The following is a 12,410-nucleotide window of genomic DNA, read 5'->3' on the forward strand; positions in this document are numbered from 1 at the left end:
TGGATGAGCAGGATGAAAAATGCCCTGGGATGGTGGCATGTGTACAGAATGGATATGCCTGGGGATGGTGCCAGATGGGCAGGATGAAGATGCCCTAGGATGGTAGCATGTGGGCAGAACAGAGATGCCCAGGGAAGCTACTGGATGGAGAAGATGGAGATGTCCAGGGATGGTAGCACAAGGACAGCATGGAGATGCCTGGCATGATGGCTAGATGGGCAGGACAGAGATTCCCAGGAATGGTGGCTGGATGGACAGGATGGAGATCCCTGGGGATAGTGGCACATGGGTAGGACGGAGATACCCTGGGATGGTGCTGGATTTGAAGGGTGGAGATGCCCAGGGATGGTGCCAGGAGGGCAGGACGGCAGTGCCTGCAGGAGGATGGTGCCCCGTCCCGATCCAACGGGCAGCTGGAGGTGTGTGGGCTGGGAGCAGCAGTGGTCGGAGGAGCCCGTTTGTTTCTCATTAGCGGCTCTTGGCAGGAGCTGTGGAAAAAATAGCTTCAAACAGCAGAGCTGGAAGGGAAAAGGCTGGGCTGAGGGAGGGGAGAGGGGCCGCGGTGGGGAAGGGGGGCATGAGGCCAAGCAGGGTGGGGGGAGGGGATTGCAGTGACAGTGGCCTGGACAGGGTGCAGGGATAGGGATGGAGACACATGTGGGTCCCCTCTGCAGTGTCCCTGTCCTGGGGAGCAGCAGCTGGGTCCATTTTGGGGATCTCAGGCGTATGCAGGCTTGTGCACGCTTGTGTGCACGGGCCAGTGAGCACAGCGTGTGGGTGCACGCCCGATGGAATGAGCAGTTCTGGGGAGGGGACAGGGACACATGGCTGGGCACATCCGTCTGCACAGTGGCATCTCCACCCCCGAGCCCCACACCCTGCCAGGGAAACTGAGGCACTCCGGGTGTGCCCACAGCAGGCTGCAGCGAGCAGGGCCTCAGCTGTGCCCCACCGGGAGGCTCCCGCTGCAGACGGAGCTGGTTCTCACGTTTTCGGGGGGCCCTCGGCAGAGCCACTTACGCAACCGTGTGTCTGTGAGCGCCGCCAGCACCGCCAAGTCAACCAAAAGCGAGCGGGGGGAGAGCGGGAGGCGAGCAGGGAGCCCAGGGTCCACCCCACTGCTCCCGGCTTGTGGCACAGTGAGGATTTGGCAGGGACGGTGGCATGTCCCACCCTGGCGTGACTGTGCCAGGGTGGCACCGGTGCCTGGCTGCCCCATGCCCCCCCCTGTCATCCTGGACTAGGAAATGGGCAGTGGCGAGACGGGGTCATTTGGGGACAGTGGCTGGGGATGGTTCTTGTCCCCACTGCCAGGGCAGGGCTGTGCCTGTCGGAGCTGGTGGCACCGTGGCAGCCCTGGCAGTGGCCCAGGGCTGGTCCCTGCAGGCATGGGGAGACATCGATCGGGCTGGGGGGGTTCTGTGTGCTGGGTATGGCATGTGCATGTATGCATGTATGTGTGTGTGCGTGTGCACCCCCCCCATTTTGGTGCCCGCGTGTCCAGCTGGGTTTGGCTGCCCGCACCCACCTGGCTTCGCAGCTATTTCTGGCTCCAGCTTGGATTTAATTCTACCCTGCCTGCGGCTGGCGTGTAATTAGGAGCCAAAAAAAAAGCCCTGGGCACCCTCTCATCCCCTGGGGCTGGCTCACACCCAGCGCCCTGGCCCCGGCGGGTGCAGGGGGTGCAGGCGCCCACAGGCCGGAACTGCAAGGGGGTGAAGGAGCCCCCTGGCCAGCAGCAGAGACCTGGCAAACTCGGTGCAGCTGGGAGGGCTGGGGCATGGCGGGGGGGTCTTATCTGGCTGGAGGGGCTCTGCCTCAGCAGGAGGCTGACTGAGGAGGGGGGGATGTCCCCCCAATGTGGGACCCACCTGGGGCACGGGAGGATGCGTGGCAGCAAACCCTTGGTTAAGCCCTTGAGCCAATTATGCCGCTGGAGTCTCCCCATGACCCGTGAGGCGAAACCCCCGTGCCCCGGGCAGCCATAAACCCCTTAGGGGGATGATCCTGCTTAGGGCAGCGCCTCAGCACCCCACAGCCCCACCACCCACAGGTCCCCACGTCTCCAAGCCCCCTCCTCCCCCAGCGCTGTGGATCGGTCCCAAACCATCCCCTTGTCCCCACCGGCGTCCCCTCTGCCACTGCCTCCCCACCTGCCCTTGGGCAACTCACCCGCTTGCCGCCAGCCGCCGCGGTGCCAGGGGCACGGTGTGGGGCAGCCCCCCAGGCACACCCCCCACAGCACTGCCCGAAGCCGCCCCTGCAGGGTGCTGATCGGCTTTGGGGAGCTTATGGTCCTCAGCTGGCAGCTCGGTGGCTCTTCACACCTGCGAGATGATCCCGTTCCTTCGTCCTTGCCACCAGCTCCTCACCCTCACGTTGGCCCAGGGACGCAGCTCTGGCACAGCAGCAGGGCACAACCAAGGGTGTGCGAGGCTAGGCAGCCCCTGTACCACCCTGCGTGACCCCTGTGCCACCCATCTGTGACACTGGGCAGTCTCTGTGCCACCCTGTACCCTCTGTGAGCTACCCTGAGCATGCCCGGTGCCACCCTCTGCACCCCATGTGCCACCTCGAGCACCCCCTGTGCCCGTTCCCTACACACCAAGTATGCACTGCACACACTGCTGTGCACACACCCCAATATATTGCACACACACGTGTACAGACACCCCACCAAGCATGCACTGCACAGACCTACTCATTGCACACACTGCACGTACACACATTGCACGCACACACACATTGCACACACACACTGCACACACACACATTGCACGCATGCACACCCATTGCATTCACACAGACACAGAGCACATGCACATGTTGCACACATGTAGCGCATGCACACCCGACACAAGTGGTGCACACACCCCCACATTGCACACACTCCCCATTGCTGAGCACAAGCACACACACGTACTGTGCGCACACACACACGCACCACCCATGAGCACCCACCCAGCCGCTCTCTGAAGGGGCTGTGGGCCGGGGGTACCGCACCAGCACCTGCAGAGCCCTGGCCGTGCTGGTGGAGGGGAGCCAGGCGCCCACCCACCTGCCATGACTCCCTTGGGGCAGGTGAGGGGATAAGGCCCTGCAGGGGAGAGAGCCCACCACCACCTGTCCCCATGTCCCCGTTCCTGTCCCACCCCATCACCTTTGCTCCCAGCCTCCCCCTCCTCCCCAGCCCTTTGCCTTCCCCCAGGCTCCATCTGCTGCTCCGCCAGCCCTGGGGGTGCCACAGCTGGGTCTCCCCCAAGAAGGGCAGGTTCGGGGGGTAGCAGAGCTTCTGGGGGGACTGGACCCCCCTGGGCACTGCTCCAGGTCCCATGGCTGGGGACGCGTGGCCTTTCTGCCACCAAAGGGAGACACCAGCCTGGCAGGGGCCCCAAATCCTTCCCTGCCCAGCAGGGAGGTGGCCGATCAACCCACACCCCCCAGCGGGACTCAGGGCTGCCCTGCCAGCTCTAATGCCAAGTCCCACTGTCACCAAATGTCCCACCATCACCAAAATGTCCCACTTGGCCACTGGGACTGAACAAGGCACTCCCTGGCCCTGGCAGCCCCCAGCTCCAGCAGTGCCCCCCCGCCCCTCCCCCCCAGCAGCCCCCCCATCCCACCACCAGCCAGAGCCCAAGCCACCACGGAGGCACCCCATGCCCCCTCCCCACCAAGCCAGAGCTCAGCAAGGGCCACTGCCAAGACCCCCAGCCCCGGGGGGCTGGGGGGGCAGCTGGACCCGGTGTGGGGAGGGATGGGGAGAGGGTCCGGGGGGCAGGACCGGGGACACAGTGGGGACCAGCCACGGGAAGCGCAGCCCCACGGGTGGCCGTGACACTGGGGACAGGAGACAGGGCGCCGCGCTGGCTGCCACATCAGCAGCAGCGGGGAGGGGACCCCGCCCGCAGGGCTGGGGAAGGGCAGCGGCCGAGCCAGCCCCGAGGTGTCCCCAGCCCCGGGACCCCCGCGGGGGGCAGGATGACACCGGGCTGACACCGGGCTGAGCCGGGCCCCCCCCCCGGGCTCCCCAGGGAGGGGGGAGGGAGGGCGGGGGGGCGAGGAGAGGGATGGGCAGAGGGACAGCCCAGAGGAGGGGGGAGGGATGGGGGAGGGATGGGGGAGGGATGGGGGGGGGGACACACGACACCAGGCTGAAGGGAGAAGCAGGGGCGGGGGTGGGGGGCGTGGAGCCCCCCCATCACCCTCCCCAGCCCACCCCGGGGTGGACCTCAGGAGCACGCAGTCCCTGGGGACCCTACTGCACCTCCTCAGCGTGGGACCCCATCACCCAGGACCCCAGGCATCGGGACTGCCCGGGGGTGCCACAGCCCCCCCACCTGCAGCACCGAGCACAGGACAGACACACAAGCCAGGCCAGAGCCCCCCCGCACCTCGGGGATTCCTGTCCCAGCAGCAGGATGGCCTCAGCCTCCCCCCAGTTTGGGGGGCAGCACCCCATAGCAGGGTGCCAGCACCCCTCGGTGTGTGGCCACTCCTAAAGAAGCCCCCAAAGTGGCCCAACCCACCCCAAATTGCCCCACTCCGGGGGTTCCCACGAGCCCCCACCCAGGGCAAATTCCGCAGTGGGGCAGGCAGGGTGCAAAGGGCACCCAGGGGCTGGGTGCAGGGAGTGGGGTGCCCCAGGCACCCGCGGCCATAGTCCGGCTCTGGTGAGGAGGGTGGCACGGCAGTGCTGGGGGATGCCAGGATACCTGGGTCGACTGGGGGGGCATGGAGTCTGGAGCCACCCTGCAAAGGGTGCCATGCCTGGGAAGGGTCCCTGGGGATGGGGGCTGTAGGACAGGGGCCTGGGAGAGGCCCCGTCAGCCCTGCGGATGTAGGGACAGGGCAAGGGGGGAGAGCAGGCAGGAGAGGGGGACATGCCAGCCCCCAGCATATGCCTTTTGGTGTCCCCAGGATCATGTTCACCATCATCATCATCACCTTCATAACTGTCACCTTCCTCATCATGATCTTCCACATCTGCCGCAAGCTCTGCCACGACCCCATGCCACCCCCGCCCTATGGGGACACCCACGGCTCTGTGCCCCCCCCACTCACCCAGATACCTGCGCTCCCCAGCCTGCCCGGTGGGGCCATCCCCGTGGGCCTGGAGCCCCCACCCTACAGTGAGGTGGGTGTCACCCGGAAGTGGGTGCTGGGCACCCGGCTGAGCCTGGCATGGGGGCAGGGGTGGGCTGTGGGTGCTGGGGCTATGGGGTGTGGGGTGCTGGTGGCATGGGATGGGGGATGCTGGGGCTATGGGGTGTGGGGTGCTGGTGGCATGGGGTGGGGGATGCTGGGGCTATGGGGTGTGGGGTGCTGGTGGCATGGGGTGGTGGGTGCTGGGGCTATGGGATGTGGGGTGCTGATGGCATGGGGTGGTGGGTGCAGAGGCTATGGGATGTGGGGTGCTGGTGGCATGGGGTGGCGGGTGCTGGGGCTATGGGGTGATGGACACTGGCATTATGGGGCTCAGCAGGGCATGGGGGGACTATGAGGGTTCACAAGCCCATGTGCCACCCCATGCCAGGAGCACCCTCCCCTGCTCCCATGCACCCCACCTTGCCATGTCCCAAAGGGGGAACCCAGTTCCAGTCTCCTGAGGTCAGCCCTGGGAAGCCGGGGGGGTGTCACAGTCTCCCCCCCACTGACCCACACTCACACTTAGGTGACAGCAAAGCCCTTCCTCTACCCACCACCGCAGGGGCCATGCCCCGAATGCAGCCGCAGCCCTGGGGCTCAGCACCCCTTCATCATCCAGACCAACTTCTAGGGGTCATCTCCACCCTGAGGACAGCCTGGTGACAGCCTGCACTGGGGAGGGGGACATGGACCCAGGCATCCAAATGGCCTGGTGCCATCCAGGTGCCTGGGTCCGTGTCCTGCCCCTCTCTGGACACCGGGGTCCACCTCCCCCCCAAACCATGACATTGGCGCATGGCAGGGGTTTCCCTATTTATTATTTTTAAATGTGTAAAAGAGCTCCCTGCTATGCTGGTTTTAGGGGCTGGGGAGGCTTGGGATGTACAGAGGGAGAAGAGGGAAAATTCAGGGGGGGCTCTGCACCATCCATGCACCCCCAGCTGTGGGTGCACCCTGGCACTGCAGGGACTTTGCCAGGTGGGCATGTGAGCATGTGTCAGCCAGGGCCCTGACACCCTGTTCCTGTCCCCGTCCTTGTCCCCATTCCCATCCCTCTCTCCATCCCTGTCCCTAACTCCATCCTGTCCTTATCCCCATTTCCATCTGATCCCATCCCTATCCCCATCCCCATTGCCATCTTAGCCCCATCCCTACCCCCATCCCCATCTCATGCCCACCCCCATCCCATCCTATTTCCATCCCTGCCCACATCCCCATCTCTGCCCCCTCCCATCCCATCCCCATCTTCATCACATTCTCATCTCCATCTCATTCCCATCCCAACTGATGCCCATCCCATTTCCAGCCCCAGCCCCATGCTCATCCTCATCCCCGTCCCCATCCCCATCCCATCCTATTTCCATCCCTGTCCCCATCCCATCTCTTCCCCTTCCCAAGAGATGGGCTCAGGCCAGCAGGATGTTGGGGTTTATTGAGTGGGGAGCGCACTCCCTGGCACGGGGCCATCCCGGTGGCAGGTGTCCCCAGCCACTCACGCCGCTTGCTGGCCCCGGCACCGCTTGATCTTCTTCTTGAGGAGCAGCAGGTCCAAGTAGAGCAGGCGGCCCAGGACAGTGGAGGCACACAGCAGCCCCCCGTGCAGGGCCCCCGCCAGCCCACAGCTGAACACGTCCTGCCCTGGGGATGAGCCACAGTGGGACACAGCCACCCCCAGGGGGGACACAGCCACCAGCGTGGGGGACCCGGGCACCACCGTTGCCCTGCTTCAGGAGGACATCCCCTGCTTCAGGGAGCCCCTGGGAACACTGTCTGCAGCCTGGAGCTGGGCATGGGGACAGAGGGACAGGGGGACATGGGGGCGTGGGTGCACAGGTCCCGTACCTGTCAGGTAGAGGTTCTTCACGGGTGTCTTGGCTCTCATGGCAGCCACCACAGCCGGGCTGAAGCGGCCGACTTCGTGCTCGGTCCCGTACATCTCCCCACGGGGGGCCGCCAGGTAGTGCTGGTTGGTGAGCGGTGACGCCGCCTCCACAAACTCCACCTGCCCGAGCAGGAGCCCGGGGCGGGGGGCCCGGGGCACGTTGGGGTGCACAGGCCACATGAGAGTGCACAGGGAACGCCAGAGTGCATGGGGCACCCAGGGGTGCACGGGGCACATGCAGGGACACAGGTAGACCCATCCCACCAAACAACAGGTCCCACCACAACAAGTCCACGTCTCTCTGGTGGGTGCCCACCCCATGCAAAGGTCCTGGGGGCTGTGATGTCCCATGGCTTTGCAGGACACCCTGTCCCCACTGGGCACCCCAGCCCCAAAGGGTACCCTGTCCCCAACAAGCACATCCCTGCCTGGGCACTCCACCCCATAGGGCACCCAGTCTCCACTCTGCACCCCATGCCCCCTCTGCACCCATGCCCATGAGGCACCCCAACCCTGTGGGGCACCCTATTTCCATGGGACATCCCACACACACATCCCACCCACACAAGGGACCCTGTTCCCACAGGGCAGCCCAACCCCACAGGACACCCGGTCCCCACTGTGCATCTCTCCTGGTGGGGCACCCCAACCCCATGGGGCACCCAGGCACTCCATCCCTACAACCCCCCCATCCCTGCAGAACACCCTGTCCCCACCACACACCGTCCCTGCTGGGCACCCTGCGTGGCAGGGGACACCCTGGGGACCCCCATCACCTTGTCACGGAGGTGGGGGAAGCGCTGCAGTGCCCGCTCCAGGAGGCGCTGGGCAATGGCCAGCTTGTACTGCTGGTAGTCAGGGCCCCGGTGCTTGGCGCGGGTCCCGGCCCACTCCTCGAACCACTCATACCGTGCCATGGTCAGGATCGTCATGCACGACCGGCCTATGAGGCAGGGGACACAGCTGGTGACAATCCTCATCCCGTCACAGGGGACCCCGGTGCTGACATCAGCCCGGGATGCGGTGGTGGCACAGAGTGGGGTGGGGCCCCCCACCCTGTACCTGGGTGCCGCTGCTCGTAGGTGGGGTCCTTGGCAGCAGGGAAGGTGATGAACATCATGGCCAGGTTTTCGGGGACATCGTCACGGCTCAGGGCAGCGTAGCGGGTCATCCTGCAGGCAGAGTGGGCAGCACCATGCACCCAATGTGCACCCCTGAGCACCCACACCACGTGCCGTGCGCCCACCCCAGGGTGCCTGGGGACCCCTTACATGGCGTCCAAGTCGTTGTGGGGGTAGATCCAGAAGTTGGTGGCAGGCAGGGCCAGCTCCGCCGCGCTGCCCCGCAGCCCCACGAACACCAGGAAGGAGCCCATGCCGTGCCGCACCATGGCCAGGCGGGAGCGGACACCTGTGGGGACATGGGCTGGGATGCGGGAGGTGACACCCGATGCCTGCAGAGGGGATGCTGGGGACACAGCAATGCTGGGGACATGAGGGACATGAGGATGCTGGGGACCACTGGTGGTGCCAGGGACACAGGGATGTGGGGGACACCAGTGATGCTGGGGACACAGAGATGCTGAGGATGCTGAGGACATGAGGGACAGGGGGACACCAGTGATGCCAGGGATGCAGGGATGCTGGGGACACCAGGGATGCTTCGGACACCGGGGACACCAGGGACATGGGGATGCTGGTGACACAGGGACGCTGGGGACACTGGGATGCTGGGGATGCGGGGACGCTGGGGACACCAGGGACACGGGGATGCTGGGGATGCAGGGATGATGGGGACTGCAGGCATGTGGGACACGGTACCTGGGTGGCCGCGGAGCTGGGGGGGCAGCAGCTTGCCGAAGGTGTTGAAGATGCCGGCGTCGGAGATGACGAGGGGCGCGAAGATCTCCACCTCCTCCTCACTGGGCCCCTTCTGCACCACCACCCCTGGGAGGCGTGGGGGGTGAGGGGGGCACAGGACACCACCCCCCTGTGCCCACCGCGTCCCCCCCGATGGCAGGGGGCTGGGGTGGGAGTCAGCGCTCACCCACGGCGGTGCCAGCGGGGGAGACGAGGATGCGGGTGACAGGGGCGCGCACCAGCACGGCACCCCCCGCGCGCTCGATGAGGGGCACGGTGTGGAAGGCGATCTCGCTGGCCCCCCCCCGCGGGTACCAGGCCCCCCGCTGGTAGTGGTGCACCATCAGCACGTTCACCAGGAAGCTGGAGTCCTGCGGGGCCGTGCCTGGGGACAGGGACGGTGGTGGGGCACAGGCACAGCTGGCCCCCGCCCCAACAGGGGGCAGCCCTCCCCTATCACGACTTGGCCTCCCCTGTCGTGACATGGCCCTCCTCATCAAGATAAAGCCCTCCCTGATCCTGACATGGCCCCCCCTATCATAATGCTGCCCTCCCGTCACAACACATCCTCTGCTATCATGACACAGCCTTCCCCTATCATGACACAGCTCTCCCCTGTTGCAACAGGGCCCTCCCATATCACGACACAGCCTGCCCTATTGCAACACAGCCCTCCCCACTGCAACAGAGCCCACCTCTATCATGACGGTGCCATCCCCTCTCACGGTGTGGCCCTCCCCTATTGTGACTCAACCTCCCTTACTGCAATACAGCCTTCCTTCATCACCAGGCTGCCCTCCCTATCTCGGCAGCACCTTCCCTATCGCGACAGCCCCTTCCCTATCACAACGGCCCCCTGACCGTAGAAGAGGTAGCTGAACAGGGCACGCAGATCACGGTCAGCCGTCAGCCGGGCCACGGCCTCACTGTGGCTGGTGGCCGCCATGCGGAAGACGGGCGAGATCCAGTAGACAAGGCCGGTGCGGACCAGGAAGGCAGCCAGCCACCACGGCACCATCTTCAGCACCGCCAGCAGCGCCACGTGCCGCGAGGCCATCTGCACAGGGACCGGCCCCGTGTCACCCCCAGCCACTCCCATGGCCATGGCCACACCACTGCCACCACCCCATCCTCATGACTGTCACTGCTGTGACCCCAGAGCCACCCCTGTCCCTGGCACCCATCTTCACCAGGGCCACCACCCACGTCCCCACCATCCCCACTGCTTTACCCCACCACACCCAATGCCTGTGTCCCCACCATGACCATCACTTGTGTCCCCACCATGACCATCACTTTCATCCCCACCATGCCCGTCATCTGTATCCCCAATATCCCCAGTGCCCCCTCCCCACCACAACCATCACACAAAGCCCCACCACACCCCCACCCATCCCCACCAGGGCCACCACCCACGTCCCCACCATCCCCACTGCTTTACCCCACCACACCCAATGCCTGCGTCCCCACCATGACTATCACTTTTATCCCTACCATGCCCGTCATCTGTGTCCCCACCATGACCACCACTTTTGTCCCTACCATGCCCGTCACCAGTGTCCCCACTATAATGATCCCTTTTGTCACTACCATGACCATAACCTGTGTCCCCAATATCCCCAGTGCCCCCTCCCCACCACCACCATCAGACACGGCCCTACCATGCCCCCACCCAGACCCACCAGTGCCACCACCCCCACACCCAAGCTGGAGGCACCCCAGCACTGCACGCCGGGGACATGCCACCACCCACGGGAGGGTCCCTGTGGGGACACCCACCTTGGAGAGCCGCATGAACTCCCTGATGGCCGCCTTCTCAGCGGGGAACTGCTCCTCCAGGGCGGTGGCGAAGGCGGCCTTGCCGGCGCGAAGCTGGTAGCGCCGGGGGCCCAGGCACACCTCGTCGTAGGGGTCTGGCAGGCGCTGCCAGCACAGCTGCCCGTCTGTCAGCTGGTCCAGCACCACGCGCAGCATGCTGCCCTCGTGCATCTGCCCCACGTAGTGGATGCCTGTGGGCCCTAGAGGTCAGCAGCCCAGGGGCTGGGCACCAGGGGCCCACGGGGGAATTAAGTGTTTATCATTTTCCTGGTGCAGGTCACCTCCAGGGGCGGTGGCATGGCTGGGGCAGCAGGCACAGCACGCACACTGCATGCATGCACTGCACACAGAGCAAGCACACGCGCGCTGCATGCAAACAGCACATGAGTTGCCTGCACAGCTGCACATGCGCAAGCAAACTGCGCACGCACTGCACGTGCACTACAGGCTGCATGCACACACACTGCACACAGCAAAAACACGCACTGTGAACAGCGCGCTCACTGCACAAACACTGCAAGTGCTGCCTGCGCACACACTGCTTGCAAGCAGTGCATGCGTGCATGCTGCATGCAAAAAGTGCATGCACTGCAAAAATACTGCAGACACTGCATGCACACGCTACCATACCTACTCAGTGGACACTGAACAGTGACAGGCACTGCATGCACGTGCACATGGGGCATGCGACACATGCCAGCAACCACACTGACTGAATGTGCAAGCAGGGCACACTGCATGCACTGCACTGCACACGCACTGCAAACACACCCACCCTGTTGCACAGGGATACATGCAGTGGTGCAACCAGCCTGCAGACACACAGCAGGGGGGTAAGCAGCAGCCATGCTGCATGCACACGCTGAGCTACACCCCCATCGTGCCTGCAAACACCCGTAAACTGCCTGCACATGCCTGCACATACCTGCACACTGCCTGTATGCACAGGCACAGGCTGCCTGCACACCCAGGCACACACACACACGCTGCCTGCACGCCCAGGCACATGCACACTGCCTGCACGCTCAGGCACAGGCAGCCGGTGCTGAGGAGGGGCAGCCGGGGGGTCCTTACCCACATCGAACTCGCTGCCCTGCTCCTGGAAGGTGTGGCAGCACCCGCCGGCCTGGTCATGCTGCTCCAGCACCAGCACCCGCTTGCCCACCTTGGCCAGCGTGCCCGCTGCTGCCAGCCCGCCTATGCCGCTGCCAATGACCACGGCGTCCAGCTCCGGCGGCACCCGGTGGGCGCTGAACCCTGCACACACGCGTGTGCCTGAGCCCCCCCCCCCCCGGCACCACACGAGGGCACACAGGTGGGCAGCACAGGCGGGATGGATGGCCAGCACCCAGCACCCAACACCCAGCACTCACCCCGCTTCAGCACCTTGTCACGGGCGCGTGGCTCCGTCACCAGTGGCCGGGGGGGGCCCGGGGGGGGCCAGGTGAAGGGGTTGCCAGCTGGGGCCAGGAGCCGGTGGGCCACCAACCCCAGTGCCAGCGTGCCCAGAGCCAGCAGCAGCAGCAGCGTGGCCCACATGGCTGCCACCATGCAAAGCACCTTATAGACACTGCACTGTATAGCCCTGGTGCCTTACAGCTTATAGCCCCAGCAGCTTATAGACAGAGGAGATTATAGACACGCCACCTTACAGACACGGAAGCTTATAGCCACCGCAGCTTAAAGCCACAGGAGCTTATAGC

At 65.1% G+C, this 12,410-nt stretch overlaps 1 protein-coding gene across 1 annotated transcript; it reads right to left on the minus strand.

Annotated features, from left to right (window-relative positions):
• Window positions 1-6,537: 6,537 nt before the first annotated feature.
• On the minus strand, window positions 6,538-12,314 carry LOC102055717 (all-trans-retinol 13,14-reductase-like). Its single transcript, XM_055697565.1, has 11 exons — window positions 12,081-12,314; window positions 11,782-11,964; window positions 10,669-10,898; window positions 9,751-9,946; window positions 9,077-9,274; window positions 8,851-8,976; window positions 8,302-8,440; window positions 8,093-8,202; window positions 7,807-7,973; window positions 6,991-7,150; window positions 6,538-6,786 (listed from the first exon to the last, which is right to left on the minus strand). The coding sequence occupies exons 1-11, from the start codon at window positions 12,256-12,258 to the stop codon at window positions 6,641-6,643; spliced, it is 1,833 nt and encodes a 610-aa protein (XP_055553540.1). The 5' UTR covers window positions 12,259-12,314; the 3' UTR covers window positions 6,538-6,640.
• Window positions 12,315-12,410: the final 96 nt, after the last annotated feature.

This window comes from Falco cherrug, chromosome 20 (assembly GCF_023634085.1).
Source record: "Falco cherrug isolate bFalChe1 chromosome 20, bFalChe1.pri, whole genome shotgun sequence".
Taxonomy (NCBI): Eukaryota; Metazoa; Chordata; class Aves; order Falconiformes; family Falconidae; genus Falco; species Falco cherrug.

Bases quoted from the DNA above. Each gene is read 5' to 3' on its own strand.
- LOC102055717 (XM_055697565.1), bottom strand. From the start codon at position 12,258: ATGGTGGCAGCCATGTGGGCCACGCTGCTGCTGCTGCTGGCTCTGGGC. The intron at 11,965-12,080 runs GTGAGTGCTGGG...GCGTGTGTGCAG, and splicing joins TGACAAGGTGCTGAAGCGGG to GGTTCAGCGCCCACCGGGTG. The intron at 8,977-9,076 runs GTGAGCGCTGAC...CACGCCTCCCAG, and splicing joins CCCCGCTGGCACCGCCGTGG to GGGTGGTGGTGCAGAAGGGG.